Source organism: Chelonoidis abingdonii, chromosome 10 (genome assembly GCF_003597395.2).
Source record: "Chelonoidis abingdonii isolate Lonesome George chromosome 10, CheloAbing_2.0, whole genome shotgun sequence".
Classification (NCBI taxonomy): Eukaryota; Metazoa; Chordata; order Testudines; family Testudinidae; genus Chelonoidis; species Chelonoidis abingdonii.
This window is the reverse complement of record NC_133778.1, coordinates 76,508,719-76,526,629: the sequence shown is the minus strand read 5'-3', so window position 1 is coordinate 76,526,629 and position 17,911 is coordinate 76,508,719. Positions and strand designations below refer to the sequence as shown.

Genomic DNA, 17,911 nt, shown 5'->3' with positions numbered 1-17,911 from the left:
AGATGACTTCTCTGCTACTACCCAGGAGCTCATTGCTTGTTACCTGACAATACAGACTGTGCAAACCCACAAGGAAGAAATGGGATAGAGTGTGCAGGTCAGAGACTTTATTGGAATGGTTTACTCTGGGAAGCTCAAGGAGACAGGGGTAGGAAGTGGTCCAGGGCGAGGGCAGCAGACTCTAAGGGGTCTACGAAAGGTGACTATGAAAATAAAGTTTCAGATGCCAGAAAATGCATTCCATTTTTCTGATCATTCAAAAGTATGTGAATACTCCCACCTATAGGTCAAAATCCAGAAGTTTTGTCATTACCATAGAAGCCCACCATTTAGCGCCCTTTTTCATTCTACTTCAAATGCTGATGCCGTGCCCAGCACGTTCAACATTTATAGTTGAATTCTGTTCAGTCTGTTTTCAGTCTTCTATGGTAGGAGTCTGCAGACCACAGGTTGAATTTCCAAAAGTGTCTGCATCTCCTTTTGAAATGTTTTAAGGGTCCACAAATGAAAAAAGGTTGAAAACCACTGGCATGGAATGATTAAGTCCTGAACATTATTGCCTTAGTGATAGCACTGTATTTCCACTGCAGAAAGAAAAAGTGTCGTTACTACTGAATATTGGTGCTATAAAGTGTGGAAGCTTATTATTATTTTTCAGTAACAGGTTGTTGTATAGTATAGATGTGAGAAACAAAGACAAGGTAGCTACAAAAAATAGCTATTACACACTATTTGATTTTAGCAAGCTTTTGTTGGTTCAATTCTTTTTAAAATTGTGCAAAAGAAATTGCTATCCAGTTTTAACTTGAATTTCCTGTGCAGATAAAATAATCACAATTCATTATAGATGTGTACATATTTATTGAGAATCAAAGGGTGGCTGAGCATGACATGCAATTACAAGATAATGTTCTGTTGAAACTGTTCTACAAAAACATGCAGAAGTTACTTCTGGAGGAAACTACAGCATACTGAGGAGAGACACTTGTGCAATAAATTCAAGAACAAAGAAAACATTTGGGCAACCTGATTATCATCACAGAAATTGTTGGCAAACATATTTGCTGTAGAAAAGCACTGGTATTTATATATGAATAAAAACGTTCTTGTATTTTATTGCACATTGAGTGGTAGTTATATAAGTTTTATTAAAAGAACTCAGTGTTTGCTGAAAGGTGGAAATGCTAGCTTTCAGAAAAAAAATAATTTACTAATCCTAACACCACCTTTTAATGAATGAGAAATGAGTAATCCATGAGAGATTTTTGCCAAAACAGGGAGCGGAAGGGTGGAATCTAAACCTTGATTGCTTCAGAGCAGGCTTAATTAGTAAATTGATCGGATTTGAATTAAACAAAACAATAAGCTCATTTTATTCAAGTCTCATTCCAGACCACCCCCCCTTTTCCTGTCTTAGGGGAGGGAGCCTTTAATAATGGTCTGTGTAAACTGATGCTCAGGCATTAAGAGACTGGAGACGTGCTGCTTGCGCAAGTTAAAGCAGAAGAGAAACGACAATCAAATAAAAAGCGGCTGCAGAAACAAAATAGAGCTTTTACTGAATATAAGAAAACAATGTCTCTTTTCACCAAAGTCTTGAACAGCAGTTGCAAACAGGCGCTTGAGCCTGAGAAAAGGAGTTGCTTTTTTCGTGTGATTTTTGTCAGCGGGTTTCACCAATTGACCAAACGTTCTAGCAGCCAGACTTTGGAGGTGCAAAATAACACTACAACGGCAGCTGCAGCAGCAGCAGAGGACAAAGAGGAGGAGATGGTGGCAGTTTCAGAGGGGGGAGAGGGACTCTTGAAATCCACTCAACACCACCACTGCAACGCGAAGAGCCTGCAAGAAATGCCTGGACCCAAAACCCTCTCCAACCTAGTTGAGTTCTTCTGGAAGGACGGCTTTGGTCGCATTCATGAAATCCAGGTACAATTTACTTAAAATAATAATGTTTTGATTTACTCTAGGATGTCAATTAAAAATAAAAATAAAGTAGCTGCTTAATTAACGAGTTGATCCAGTTAATCCTGCTTGTCATTACAACGTCTTGTTGGTGCTGTTATGATAGAGTTGGGTGTTTGTTTTACAGATCCATGTTCTCCCCATTCAATCTTCGTTTAATTAGTGTTTTAGTGTTTGGCGTGTTAGTGTTAAACCCTTGCTTTCTGCTTTCTTTCCATCAGAGAACACTATTTAAAACGTGCTTTTCAGCCACAGACAACAGAGTCTGCAAAAAATGCATTAGAATCTGCTTTAGTGAGAACAGATTTCTGGCTGATTCTTGTGGTGTTTTTTTCAAATCTCTCATCTAATAATGAGGGCTTTCTCTATCACCCAGAAACCCAGCATCTCGTGGGACTTCCTTTGCATCTTCCTCTTCCTCCCTTTTTCGGGCGTATCTACCCGTCTTTTCAACTTTAGCTGGGGTTTTGGTTGGCACGATTGACTTGTTTGACATTACACGTAGAACTGAAGAAATCCAGCCATCATAATACATGGCAAGGGGTGCTTATTTTCCCCCTTTGAGGAACACGAGAGGATTTTTCCTCAGATTTTACCGCAAACCGACCAACTCTCTCCATTTTCAGGACGAAACAGTGTCAACACCACAAGGCAGAATTTCTGTGACTTGAAATGAAAATTTGAATTGCAGCCTCCCTGAGGCTTGGAGCAGCGTCCACACTGTGCTGTGGGTGCGCACATGTCTCTGTGGGCTCAATCTGGCCATACAGCACATTGCGGGGCGGTTCTTCCCTCAGCTTTTTTCACCTACATCTCCCCAGAACGCCCTCGGAGAGACCATTTTGTCTCAACAATCCCTCGCTCGCCCCCACCCCCCGCATGCAGACCCTTCACGTATCGGGCCCCTCACGGGCCGGTTTATGTGCCTGTGACCGCGCTGGCTGTGTATTGGCGTGAGGGCTGGCGGCGTTGCCGCTGCTGCGCTGTTTACACAGCCATCCCCCTCAGCCGCAGGCGGGCCATTTGAAACCCTCCCTCCACCCCTTCTGAGGCGGTGTGTGTGTGTGTGGACGGGGGGATGGCAGCGCGCGCCAAAGTTGGAGGTGGAATGGGGGTAGAGGGGACCAAGCCAACGGTCGCGGCTCGCGGGCCCCCAACGTTCCAAAGGGGCTCGCGCTGCCGGAAGGGAGCCAATGGCGCGGCTCCCCGAGACAGCTGCCCTCCCTCCGGCGCCCCCTGTTGGCAGACGGTGGGGAACGGACCCCATGTGTGGGATGGGGTGATTGTGTAGAGGGGAGGGGCTGCCCGCCTTCTAGTGGTGGGGGGAGGAGGCTTCCTTGTAGGAGCATTGCCAGCAGATGGGGGAAGGGATTATTCCCCTCTGTTCAGCACTGGTGTGACCACACCTGGAGTATTGTGCCCAGTTTTGGCCCCCCCCTACAGAAGGGATGTGGACAAATTGGAGAGGGTCCAGCGGAGGGCAACAAAATTGATTGGGGGCTGGGGCACCTGACTTACCAGGAGAGGCTGAGGGAACTGGGGTTATATAGTTTGCAGAAGAGAAGAGTGAGGGGGGCTTTGATAGCAGCCTACAACTACCTGAAGGGGGAGGGGGTTCCAAAGAGGATGGAGCTTAGCCATTCTCAGTGGTCCCAGATGCCAGAACAAGGAGCAATGGTCTCAAGTTGCAGTGGGGGAGGTCTAGGTTGGATATTAGGAAACACAATTTCGCTAGGAGGGTGGTGAAGCACTGGAATGGGTTACCTAGGGAGGTGGTGGAATCTCTTCCTTAGAGCTTTTTAAGGCTCTTTTTGACAAAGCCCTGGCTGGGATGATTTAGTTGGGGTTGGTCCTGCTTTGAGCAAGGGGCTGGACTAGATACCTCCTGAGATCCCTTCCAACCCTGATATTCTATGATTCTTCTAAGAAGAGAGGGGGGAGTGAGTGACTGCAGGCTTTGGGGCCCCTTGGCCACAGCTTGCCTGTGTGCTCACTTGTTGCGCACACAGTTGCATGCATACTGAAACCTCACATTCAGACATGATAAACCACTCTGAGGTGGGCCAAGCAATGACATAGGCTAGGGCAAGTGAGGCACCACATGCTGATGCCAGTACTTAATTTGAGTGGGAAAGGACCAGTGTCTGGAGTGGGCGGCTAAAGGGAAGTCCCAGGGCTCCTACAGTCTGGCCTATGGGACAAGCAGCCTGGACAATGGGCCATCATCTTGATCTGTCTGGTCAGAGAGCAAAGATGGAATGCCTCGTGGGTTGGGACCTGTCATCTCCATGCTCTGCTCCTTCACGTTTGATAGGCCCCAGCCTGCAACGTGCCACTTTGCACAGTTCCCAGGAGCTGCAGGAGAGACGTGCAATAATTAGAGCATGCTGCTGACATAGCCTATGGAATGTGTTTTTGAAAAGAGGGAGCTCCTCTATCTTTGTTTTTTAAGCAGCCACTCTTTCCTATGCTGGGGCTCCCTTCCCTCCCATCTGCATCTTCCTCGGGCAAGTGGTTTTAGGGTGAGCACCTGCATTTCAAGAAAATAACTGTATGAAAAATACAAGTGTGTGTTTCTTTTTCAGGGACAGGACTTAATGGATTTTCATGCCTGGTACAAAATTAGACATTTGTAACACAGGGTATTGACTCTTTAGAGTAATTATTGCTTGAAAAAATACTGTCTGATCAAATGTTTCTTTTTGTTAGATAAGATTTGACTTTAGGCATCACATAAGGATGGTCTATTATAATACACTACAGGGTGAAATGTCACTGTAGATAGGTTTTGAATTTTCCTGCAGTAGTTACACCCACCATAGGAATCCCTGCTGCCCAAAACAACTTAACCTCAGGCTTTTGACCAGAGGATAGCTTTCCATCTGAATTCTGGGCTCTCCAGTGGTGTATCCAGCTTTGCTAGGTCAGGATTCAGAACACTAACCCAGGAACATATCCTTGAAACAAAGTCCGTTGCCAATTCTGTCCACATATCTATTCAAGGGACACCATCATAGGACCTAATCTCATCAGCCACACTATCAGAAGCTCGGTCACCTGCACATCTACCAATGTGATATATGCCATCATGTGCCAGCAATGCCCCTCTGCCATGTACATTGGCCAAAAGGGATAGTCTCTACACAAAAGAATGGACACAAATCAGACGTCGAGAATTATAACATTCAAAACAAATCAGAGAACACTTCAAGCTCCCTGGTCACTCAGTTACAGACCTAGAAGTCACAATTCTTCAACAAAAAACTTCAAAAACAGACTTCAGCGAGAAACTGCAGAACTGGAATTAATTTGCAAACTGGAAACCATTAAATTAGGCTTGAATAAGCACTGGGAGTGGATGGATCATTACACATAGTAAAAACTATTTCCCCAGGCTAATTTACTCACACATTCTTGTCAGCTGTTTGAAATGAGCCATCCTGATTATCATTACAAAAGTTTTTTTTCTCCTGCTGAGAATAGCTCACCTTAATTGATTAGTCTCCTTAGAGTTGGTATGGCAACACTCATTTTTTCACATTCTCTCTGTGTGTGTATATATATCCTCCTATTGTATTTTCCACTGCTGGGCTTTAGCCCACGAAAGCTTATGCCCAAATAAATTTGTTAGTCTCTAAGGTGCCACAAGTACTCCTCATTCTTTTTGCTGATACAGACTAACACGCTACCTCTCTGAATTCAGAATTTTGTTTCTTTCCTGCTCACTCTTAATTGCTGGGTAGGTGAGAGACCAGCAGTTGAAACTTCCTCTCTTTCTTCCCTTGTTGATCCCTTGTTACACTCTCTTTGGTTTCTCATTAGCTCCTGCTCTGTGCTCTTGCTACATGAGGAAAGAGGCTGTGTAGGGTCTGTAGTGAGGGACCATATAGAGAAGGGAGAAAAGGTGTGCTGCATCAAGCAGTGGCGGAAGCAACAGTCGTATGAGTCCCCTCCTTCCCTTGTGGAGTCAAGACTGTGGGGAGCAGGAGAACTGAAAGGGGCAAAATCCAGTGGGTCATGAAACAGTCAGAGGAAAGTTGTGGAGTTGTTAGACATTGAGGGAAGGGGACCAGAAAGGGATGGAGCAGAAAGAAGGGAAAATCTTGAACTGAGAAACTTCAGAGGAAGAGAGGAGCTCTACACTCTCTTTAGAGGAAGAAGAGTGAACGGACACTGAAACCACTGCAGTAGGGAAGGGACCACCACCCCTGAAGAAGGCAAAATTAAAAGCATATACTTCATTTTCTATCAAATTTGATTACTGACTTTACAATAGCAACTGGGTGGGGAGTGACCAAACTCCTTGCATTATAGGTGGAGGGATCAGATGCACTCTAGCCCATAAAAGCAGCAAAGACTCCTGTGGCACCTTGTAGACTGTTAGTCTATAAGGTGCCACAGGAGTCTTTGCTGCTTTTACAGATCCAGACTAACATGGCTGCCTCTCTGATTCTAGCCCATAAGGCCTTGTCTAAACTTAAAAGTTTTGCTTCCTTAACTATGCTGGCATAGTTCAATTCAAGCAGCAGAAACCCTGTTATATAGATGCAGTTGTACCAGAGTAAAAGTGCTTATACCAGTATAGCTTATTCCAGTTTGGTGGACAAAATATACTAGACTAGCATAAGGGCTCTATACCACTATGGCTGCACCTATGTTAGGGTTTAACTGTTGGTAAAAAGTCACACCCTTTAACAACATAAGTCGTGCCATAAATTAAAGCTTGTAAGTGTAGACCAGGTCTAAGAAGCAGCAACAGAGCTGTGATCTTGGGTATGGAAAAGGAGCACAGAAGATAAAAAACGGAAGAGAGGAAGGGGAAGCTGCTGAGAAAACACAAGGTATCAGAATAGAAACATGAAGGATGGAAGGAAACAAAAATCAGAATGGAGAAGAGGGACTAAAAATTCCCGGAAAGGGAAAGGAAAGGCAAAAAGGGAAAATTCAAACAAGTTGCTGTATTTTAGAGTAAAGATTATATGTTTCTTTCCGTTAAGATCTTAAAAAATAGACTAGAGTTAGACTCCTAAATCTTTAGTGAGGTCAATGGCAGCCGAACTTTAGTCTTCTATTTGTGAATTTCTTGAATGGAGTACTAGCCATTTAAAACAACTGACTCCCCCTGAAAGAAACAAAGCAAAAAATAATGTGTGTGCATGTAAGTACAAGACAGACATCTGAGTCACATATAAAAATTAAATTACAACAGAGTTATACCTACTCTGCAATATATTGCTTTCTTTTATTTTAGCAACTAAAATATTTATTAGTGCTATGACAGTTTTTGAAAATAACAATCAAAGAAACTAGAGGTGGAAAAATCCTAAGTAATACATGCCTATATGCTTCTCCACTTTTCACAACCACTAAACAATACAGGATTTTCTTCTTAATCCAATACAATTTGTGGAAGGAGAACCCGCAAAAAAAGGTGTGGGGCAGTATATCTTATGTATTTTTTATTCAGTTTAGAGTCTCACAAAACATTTTACTTTACAAATCATGATGGCCTGTTTGCATATACTCTGTAACTGGATTAATAACACCCTGTTAAATTTAACAACAGAGTGAACATCAGGAATGAATTAATCTGAAACCTCTTGGTAACCATTGCAGCTACTTAAATTATGTTCTTTGAGACACAGAAATGTTCCATATGCAGAAGGGGTGGTGGTGGTGGTGGTGGTGGTGGTGGTGATTTAAGCATTTTTTTACAATGAAGGTTCTGTTCTCAGTAACCTGATTCCAGAATTTAATTGGCCAGAGCAGCAGTGCCTACAGCAACTCTGGGTAAATGAAAAGAGTTTTGAGTTCAGTGGAGCTGGAGCTGTTGTATTCCATCTGTAGGTTCAGAGAGAAGGAAAACAAAGGTGAGGGGGGAGGGTTTGGACTCTTAACAATTCAAATGTTGTGTGTGAAGTACAGCATGACATGAGGGAGTTGGGAAACAACGTAGGATATTTTTAATAATTGTAACAAGAAACAAAAATGGAATTAATGGGTTTGTGACATAAAATATCAAACAGACCTTTCAGCCATATCTGCAATATACCTGTAATGCACAAAACACCATTTTGTTTATTATTTTATTATTATTTTTTACTAGTAATGTCCTCAGATGAGCTAGAGGCTGTACAGTCACAATGGAAGGCAAGACTCCTGCCCTGAAGAGTTACCTTCTATTTCTATTATTTGTGGAAAGAACACATATTTCATTAGATTTCACTCCTCAAAATTTAGTCCAAATTTGTCTTTATTGAATTCTAGCATATAAATCTCGCCATAAAGAGTATAACTGAATGTACGTATGTTTATAAGAATGTAGTACAATATGTTAAAGAATGATTAATTCTGTCCAAGGTTATTACAGGCAATTGAACATCTCATCTGTACAATAGTGGAAGATTAAGGGATACTACTCAAATTAAATTTGCTCTCTTGATGGTGGATTTTTTCCAGTCCTGTAAATTGTAAATTTTCTTAATATAAGAATGGCCATGCTGGGTCAGACCAAAGGTCCATCTAGCCATGTATCCTGTCTTCTGACAGTGGCCAATGCCAGATGCCCCAAAAGGAATGAACAGAACAGGTAATCATCAAGTGATCCATCCCCTGTCTAATGGCTAATGGCCATTGGTGGACCTATACTCCATGAATTTATCTAGTTCTTTCTCGAACCTTGTTACAGTCTTGGCCTTCACAAAATCCTCTGGCAAGGAGTTCCACAGGTTGACTGTGCATCGTGTGGAAGAAATACTTCCTTTTGTTTGTTTTAAACCTGATGCATATTCATTTCATTTGGTGGCCCCTAGTTTCTTGTTTATGAGAATGGATTATAAATAACACTTTTCCTTATTTTATTTTCTCAACACAGTCATGTTTCTATAGACTCTATCAATATCCCCCTTAGGCGTCAATTTTTCCAAGCTGAAAAGTCCCAGTCCTTAATTCATTTCTCCCTCATTATAAGCAGCCTTCATACTCCTAATCATTTGTTCGCTTTTCTGAACCTTTTCCAAGGTATTTTTTGCATGATGGGGGAGACCACATCTGCACAATATTCAAGAGTTGTGGGATACCGTGGACTATATGAGAGGCAATATTGATATTTTCAGTCTTATTATCTATCCCTTTTTTAATGATTCCCAACATTCTGTTTCACTTTTTGAGTGCCGCTGCACACTGAGTGGGAAGTTTTCAGAGATACTATCCACAATGACTTCCAAGTCTCTTCTTGGAGTGGTAACATGCTAATTTAGAACCCATTCATTTTATATGTATATTGTTTGGGATTATGTTTTCCAATGTGCATTACTTTGGCATTTATCAACACTGAATTTCATCAGCCATTTTGTTGCCAGTCACCTGGTTTTGAGAGATCTTTTTGTAGTAATTCAAAAGTCTGCTTGGGACTTAAACTATCTTGAGTATTTGTGTATCATCTGCAAATTTTAGCCATTCACTGTTTACCCCCTTTTCCAGATCATTTATGAATATGTTGAATAAAACTGGACCCAGTACAGACCCCTGGGGGACACCACTATTTACCTCTCTCCATTCTGAAAACTGACCATTTATTCCTACCCTTTGTTTCTTATGTTTTAACCAGTTACCAATTCGTGAGAGAACCCTCCCTCTTATCCCATGACTGCTTACTTTGCTTAAGAGCCTTTGGTGAGGGTCCTTGTCAAAGGCTTTCTGAAAATCTAAATACACTATATCCACTGGATCCCCCTTGTCCACGTGCTTGTTGACCCCCTCAAAGAATTCTAGCAGATTGGTGAGAAATGATTTCCCTTTGCAAAAACCACAGTGTTGACTATTCCCCAACAAATTATGTTAATCTATGTGTCTGACAATTTTGTTCTTTACTATAGTTTCAACCAGTTTGCCTGGTACTGAAGTCAGGCTTACTGGTCTGTAATTGCCAGGGTTTTCTCTGGAGCCATTTTTGAAAATTGGTGTCACATTAGCTATCCTCCAGTCATTTGGTATAGAAGCTGATTTAAATGATAGATTACAGATGACAGTTAGTAGTCCTGCAATTTCACATTTGAGTTTCTTCAGAACTCTTGGTTCTTCTACACCATCTCTCCTGCTAATGGATTTTTATTATCTATATCTGTTACTCCTAAAGTGGTTTTGTGGCTTCACCTTGACCTACATTTAGTTCCTAATCTCTCTTCAGATATATTCAAAATGAATTCCTGAGAGATGGGTGCTTCATTTCAAGACCATCTCCAAATGAAATTTGTTAATCTTTTTCTATTTGTTGGGAAAGATAGAGCATCGCTCTGCAAAATAATCTCCTAGGAAATCTTTTTAGTAATTTTTGAAATTGTTGAATGTTTCTCAATTCGTCTTTCTTAATTGCCTGCTCTTTGCCTCCAGCTAGTATTCATGGATCACTCAGCAGAGATATCTTACTAGGCAAGTAGAATATCCTCCACTTTTTCTTTTCCACCACGTGACAATGTATGTCTCTTCTGAGATGTTTGTCATAATAAATCTACTCTAAAATTTGGAGATTTCAACGCAGCGCTGTTGTCCTGGCAGCCCTAATGGCAAGGCCATTAAGTAGACTTTGTAAAGAATAAAAAATGCACTAATTGGTTCATTTATTGGAAAGGGACAATTGAGCCTTTTTTTAAATAAAAAAATACAAATTTACTTTGTGATTATGCTTCTGACCTCCCTTTACTTCCATCCTTTGTTTTGATATTTTCAGGGCTGATCTTTTATATGAGATCAATATTTTTATAATGGAGCACTGCACAACAGATTGATATGGGGAAGAAAATGTGTCACTCTTTTGGACATGAGCTTCACATTGCCCTACTCCACAAGTCCTTTCACCTCTTCAGTATTCAGTGTAGCTAGCCCTTTGTGTCTTGTGGAGGTCTGGGGGTCTTTCCAGCCTCAAAGATCCTGCACAGCAGTGACCTCCCCTTCTGGTCATAGTGAGTATTTCAAGAGTGATGATGCTTTCTAGTAACACTTCCAGCTATTGCTTGATTGAAGAGCTTGGGACCTAGATCTGGATCCAACACGACTACTCACTGTTCTGCCACTGGATCATCAGGGTGGTTTTCAACTCTTATCTTTCAAGTAATGAAGTATCTTTGAAGATGGCTGATATTCAGAACTATGGTTTGCTCCTGAAAAACTTATTCTGTTTCTAAAGTGCTACCACTGCAAACTCTTCCCTCAGTAGACTAAGTGGCATTTTATGTAAATGCAAATTGATATGTTCTATGACAAAAGTCTCTGTTTCTTTTTTTTCATAATGTTTTTCTTCTCTGATTTGTTGTTGATGTTGCAGCAAAAACACACCCAGGAGTATGGAAAAATCTTCAAGTCTCACTTTGGTCCACAGTTTGTAGTGTCCATTGCAGATCGAGACATGGTTGCCCAGGTGCTCCGGGCAGAAGGGAGAACTCCACAAAGAGCTAACATGGAATCCTGGCAAGAGTACAGGGATTTAAGAGGGAGAGCTACAGGACTTATTTCTGCGTAAGTATAGTCACTTTTTTCTCTTCTTAATTTGTATTATCAAAGCATGTTAATCTTCTGAAGTACCATATAAATCAGCCTAGTGTTTTTTTTTCATTTAGCATATGATTGGTTCAAGAAGAGTTATCTGCCTCTGAAAGCTTGCATGTAACATGCTTGTGTGTGTGTGGGTGTATAAGGGTAATTGTCCTTGTGAAGCACTCACAGTAATCAGTGATATAATGTGTTTATGCAAAAGGGAACCAATCTTTTTGTGAGTCATGGCCATTCTCTTACTGTGATGGATAAAATTGCAGTAGCAAAAGGCTTTATATTGTAAAAGCCTGATAATGCATTTAACACTCACATTACACCAAAATCTCAAGATTAAAATATAGGCCAGAGTCAAAATAATGGCTCCTTGTTGATACACCTCTACCCTGATATAACGCGACCCGATATAACATGAATTCGGATATTATGCGGTAAAGTAGTGCTCCTGGGGGGGGGGGGTGCTGCGCACTCCGGTGGATCAAAGCAAGTTAGATATAACGCGGTTTCATCTATAATACAGTAAGATTTTTTGGCTCCTGAGGACAGCGTTATATCAAGGTAGAGGTGTATATAAGAATTGGAAAAGGTAAAGAGAAGGGCAACAAAAATGACTGGAATATAGAACAGCTTCCATACGAGGAGAGATTTAAAAAGACTGGGACTGTTCAGCTTAGAAAAGAGCTGAGTAAGGGCTGGGGGGATATGATAGAGGTCTATAAAATTGTGAACGATGGGGAGAAACTGAATAGGGAAGTGTTTTTTACCCCTTCATGTAACACAAGAATGGGAGTCACCCAATGAAATTAATAGGCAGTAACTTGAAAACAAAAGGAAGTACTTCTTCACATAATGCGCAGTCAAGCTGCAAAACTCATTGCCAGGGAGTGTTGTGAAGTCTAAAAGCATTATTCTGTTCCCTAAAGAATTAGATAAGATCATGAAGGTAGGTCCATCAAAGGCTATTACCCAAGATGGTCAGGGACACAGCCCCATGATCCAGTTGTCCCTAAACCTCTGCCAGAAGCTGAGACTGGATGTCAGGGGTTGAATCACTCAATAATTACCTTGTTCTGTTCATTCCCTGTGAAGCATTTGGCAATGGCTACTGTCAGAAGACATGGTACTGTGCTAGATGGGCCATTGGTCTGACCCAGTATGGCCGTTCTTGTGTTCTTACTTTGTTTTGCTGAACAATGGGCCCATAATGTAAGATTTGGAAGGTGCCACTTAATTATTATTATTATTATTATTATTTATTTCCATTATCATAGCACGTCAGAGTCCCAGTCGTGGACCAGCACCTCATTATGCTAGGCGCTGTGCAAACACAGAACAAAAAGACAGTCCCTATCCTAAAAGAGCTGACAATCTAACTATAAGACAAGAGATAGATACAGACAAATGAAGGAGCACAAGGAAACAATGAAATAATATGGTCAGCATGGTAAGTAGGCTGTGGTCTCAGCACACCAGCAGCCTAACTGTTGTAAATGTCTTTGTAGACCTTACAGGAAAGGAGAGTTTTAAGGAGGGTTTGAAAGGAGGATAATGAATTAGTGTTGTAGATGTCTATAGGGAGCTTGTCCCAGGTATGAGGGGCAGCATGAAGACTGAAAATTTAGCAAATAGGCAACAGAAGTTACCCTCAATGGCCAGTTGGAGGTAGGAGTCAACTTTTCGATGCTGAATTAGAGAAAATAGATAGGATGATGATTGGTGATGAAGGGCCTCGAAAGTGAAGACAAACAGCTAATGTTTGATATGATAAAGAAGAGGGAGCCAGTGAAGGTCTTTCCAGAGAGGAATGACATAGTCAAAGCAACAGGCTTGGAAAATGATCTTTGCAGAATTCTGAATGAATATAAAGGAGGCAAAATTGCATATATCAGGACTAGAAAAAACAATATTACAGTAATGGAGATGTGAGATGAGAGTTGGAACAGAAATCTTAGCTGTGTGGATGGATAGGAGGGCTGTATTTTAGAGATGTTATGCGAAAGAATTTGCAAGACTTAGACATAACCTGAATGTGAGGACCTAGAAAGAGGTCCCAGTTGAAATGATACCCAGGTTATGGGCCAGAGTGATTGATAGAATGGTGGTGTTAGTCCACTGTGATCGAGAAAGCAGGTAGTGTGGAAAGGGTTTTGGGGGGTGAGATTAAGAGCTATATTTTAGCCATGTTGAATTTGAGCTGGCAGCTAGACATCCATAAGGAGATGTCAGAGAGACAGGCTGAGATTTTAATTTGAACAGAGACAGGTTTGGACTAGAGAGAGAGATCTTTGAATCATCAGCATAGTTGGATGTGTGTTTGTGGATGAGATTATCTGGAGATGAGAAGGAGACCAGAACTCTGTGGAACCCTCACAGAAAACTGGAAGGGGGATGATCAGGAGCCTCCAAAGGACATGCTGAAGGAATGATTAGAGAGGTAGGAGGAGAACTAGGAGCGGACAGAGTCACAGAAGCCAAGGGAGGATAAAACTTCAAGAAGAAAAACATAGTCAGCTGCCTTTGATACAGATGACAAGTCAAGGAGAATGAGGATGGACTACTGGTTCTGAGGTCTGGCTGAAAAAAGAGATCATTAGAGACTTTGGTGAGAGTTGTTTCAGTTGAGTGTAAGGGATGGAAGCCAGACTGAAGAGGGTCTAGGATAGAATTGGAGAAGAGGAACTCCAGACGACGATTGTAGATAGTGCGTTCAGTGAGTCTGGAGATGAAATGGAGACGAGAGATGGGGCAGTTTGGAGATGAAATGGAGACAATCTGTCTGGGTTGTGGGGGGCCACAACCAAAAAATAGAAGTCAAAGTGGGGACTCGGCTCAAAAAGTTTGAAAACCGCTCAGCGGTAGCTAGGGGCTGTGTGCAGGCAGGGAGCTAGCTCAGGCTGCAGGGAGGATAGCTAGGGGTTGTATGCCAGGAGGGCTCCTCCTGCGGTGCCTGCTCCCCAAGGGCTCTGCGAGCCCCAGAACTGGGTCCCCCGACCCAGGTGGTTCTTACCAGCTGCATGTGCAGTCAGAAGGTGCTGAGGAGCAGCTGCAACCCCAGGCTCCAGCAGCAGACGGGAATGCGACAGCTGCTTCCGGGGGAATGTGCGGCAGGTGTGATGGACACTTCAGTCCCACAGGAGGGCGCAGTTTCAGTTTCAGCCCCACAGGGGGCGCCAGGATTTGGGGCACCAGATTACAGCCATGGAGCCCTGCGGCCCCACGGAAAGGGCTCACAGACCCCTGGGGGGCCGCAGACTCCTGGTTGAGAAGCGCTGTTATACACATTACAGATGTTATACAGACACACTATAGTATCTGAGATGGCATGAGCCTGTTCAGCTCACATACTCTAAGTCAGTGGCTCTCAACCTTTCCAGACTTCTGTACAGGAGTCTGATTTGTCTCCTTCGTTTCACCTCACTTCAAAACAACTTGCTTAAAAAATCAGACATAAAAATACAAAAGTGTCACTGCACACTATTATTGAAAAATTACAGACTTTCTCATTTTTATCATATAATTATAAAATAAATCAACTGGAATATAAATACTTACTTACATTTCTGTGTATAGTATATAGAACAGTATAAACAAGTCATTGTCTGTATGAAATTGTAGTTTGTACTGATTTTGCTAGTGTTTTTTATGTAGCCTGTTGTAAAACTAGGTAAGTATCTAGATGAATTGATGCACTGCTTGAAAGACATCTGCGTATTCCCTGGTTGAGAACCACTGTTCTAAATTATGTAATTCTTAATGTATTAATGGTCTGTCTTGAACTTCTCATACTGTTGGTTGTTAGATCTCAAAAAGTACCATTTCTCACAGAAAGTAAACTTTTCTCTCAGAAAACTTCCCCTAGATTTGGAATAAACATAACTAGGCTTGATATGCCGATAGCAGGATTTGGTATATTAAATCAGACCTGTGGTCCATGAAATCTGTTTATGCTGGATGTTTTTGGGAGAAAAGCACCAAATCTGTGTAAAAGAAAACAAATTAGCAAAGATAAATGTATATTTAAAATTTTATTTTAAAGAGAATATGTGTGATACTTTTGCAAACCAGAATCTCTGTTTTGTTAGTCAGGTACTCTATGTATTTAGCAGGTGTGACTAACAATTATCTGAAGGCACTTCCAGGATACTGAGATAAAGTCTTAAAGCTCTAACCAATACACATTAATTAACATACAAACTTGATCGCGTACTGTAACAGTGAGGTGAATTAGACAACGGAATGACTTGGCACCTTCAGTATATGTAGAATAAGAAACATAAGAACATATTACTTGACAGACCAGTGTCCACTATACTCCTTTCCAGTAGTGATTTCAGTTTTACCAATGAATTTGTTTATCACTTGCTAATAAGAGACTCTTATTTAATTCGTGAACTTCCTGCCCAACTAATGATTGTCAGGAAGAATTATATATAGATATTTTAAATTATTTCTTCTAGGGAAGGGGAACAATGGCTAAAAATGAGGAGTGTACTAAGGCAGAAGGTCCTGAAGCCCAAGGATGTGGCTGTTTTCTCTGAAGGAGTCAATGAAGTCATCACAGATTTAATTAAGAGAATCCACACGCTCAGGAGTCAAGAGGAAGATGGGGAAACAGTGACCAATGTTAACAACCTTTTCTTCAAGTATTCCATGGAAGGTGAGAGACAGACTGTATAATATCTGGAAAGAAAATTAATTCTAAACCATGTGATTACAATTAGGCATTTTTATCATAAACTGCCACACTTAAGCTAATTTAAAACAATCAGAGGGCTTGATACTACAAATGGTTCACTTAACCAGCGCCTGTCTGCAGTTTCAACAGGGAAAAGTATTTTTCTTCAGTGCCTACATCTGCCTAACTGTGGAGTTCTTACACTTTCTTCAGAAGCATCTGGCTACTGGTGGAGACAAAAATACTTGACTAGATGGATCTCCAGTCCAATCAAATATAGCGATTCCTATGTTCTTATGTAACTGTTATGTAGCATGATTTTTATGCATTTAAACATTTGTTTTATTCCTTTCCCATATCTGATTTTCAGCAGTGAATTATTAGTTTTTGTTTTAAAGTTTCATGTGATTCTTTAACTAACACTGCATGATCTAGAGAGACAAGGGGAGTGAGGTAATATCTTTTATTGGACAAACTTCTGTTGGTGAGAGAGACAAACTTTTTTGAGTTTACACAGCTTTTCTTCAGATCTAGGAAACTCAGAGTGTCACAGCTAAATACAAGATGGAACAGATTGTTTAGCATAAGCAGTAAACACATATTTGCAGGGATCCTCCAAAGTGAAGTGGCCTGTTGACACCCCTCCAGTCATAGGGAAGAAAGAAAGTGGTGGTGGGAAGCAACTGGGAAGGCATTGTTAGTGGGTTATAGATTGTTGTAACAAGCCCTAAATCCTGTGTCTCAATTCAATCCATATTTTTTAGTATCTGGCAAAGTTATGAACTTAAGCTCCCAGGCTCATCTTTTGAAATGTTGTACAGGTTCCCTTTGAAGTTGAAGACTGATAGGTTAGATATAGAGTGATTGCTTTATGAAAAATGTTCACCCACAGGTGATAGGGTGTTTTTTTTTTTATCATTTTCCTGTGTGAGTTCATTGGAGACTGTAATGATTATCTGGTTTCACACACAGTTTCTGTTGGGGCATTGAGTGCACTGGATGAAATACACTACATGTTATAAGCAAGAGTAGGACTTGAAAGGTGTGTGTTGGGGGTGTTGATCATTGTAGCAGTGGAGGTATGTCTGCAGGTTTTGAATCTGTTGTTCTGGCAGGATCTAGTGCTACTTTGAGATGGTGTGTCCCTGGCCTGTGGGGAGCTTGCTTCTGATGAGCTTGGAGAGGTTGGGGGGTTGTTCAGAAAAGATTTCATTCTGGATGGGTCACCACTGAGTATGGGTGTAGTTTTTTGATGATACCCCATATGGGTTCCAATTTGGGGCGCTAGTGACAAGTAGGGGTGTGTGGTCAGAGGCGGTTTTATTTCTGTATTGAAACAGGTTCTCTCAGGGTATTTGAGTGGCCTGTTTTATGATGCAATCTCCTTTTCTGGTGAAGTGTCCTTGTTTGTTGAAGGCAGTTTTGAGTGTGTTAAGGTATGTATCTCAGACTTTCTCCTCAGAGCATATTCTGTGATATCTGAGTGCCTGGTTGTAAGTAACAGATTTCTTGGTGTGTTTGGGGTGGTTACTGGATCTATGAAGGTAGGTGTGGTGATCAGTATACAGTTGTGTGTAGGGTTCCATTGTTGAAGCTGATTGCCGTATGCAGGAAGTTGATGCTGATATGGGAGTATTCCAGATAGAGTTTAATGGATAGGTGGTGGTCGCTGAAGTTGTGGTGGAAGTCTGTAAGGGAATTTAAATCATCTGTCCAGAGAATGAA

The 17,911-nt window shown here is 41.4% G+C and overlaps 1 protein-coding gene across 1 annotated transcript in view; it reads left to right on the top strand.

Moving 5' to 3' along the window:
- Positions 1–1,530: 1,530 nt before the first annotated feature.
- The window catches only part of CYP27C1 (cytochrome P450 family 27 subfamily C member 1), a 41,087-nt gene continuing 24,706 nt past the window's right edge, over positions 1,531–17,911 (top strand). Inside the window, exons 1-3 of the mRNA XM_032805117.2 lie at positions 1,531–1,929; positions 11,288–11,478; positions 15,969–16,168. Coding sequence (XP_032661008.1) covers positions 1,576–1,929; positions 11,288–11,478; positions 15,969–16,168 — 745 coding nt within the window. The 5' untranslated portion in view covers positions 1,531–1,575. The remainder of the gene's footprint in view (positions 1,930–11,287; positions 11,479–15,968; positions 16,169–17,911) is intronic.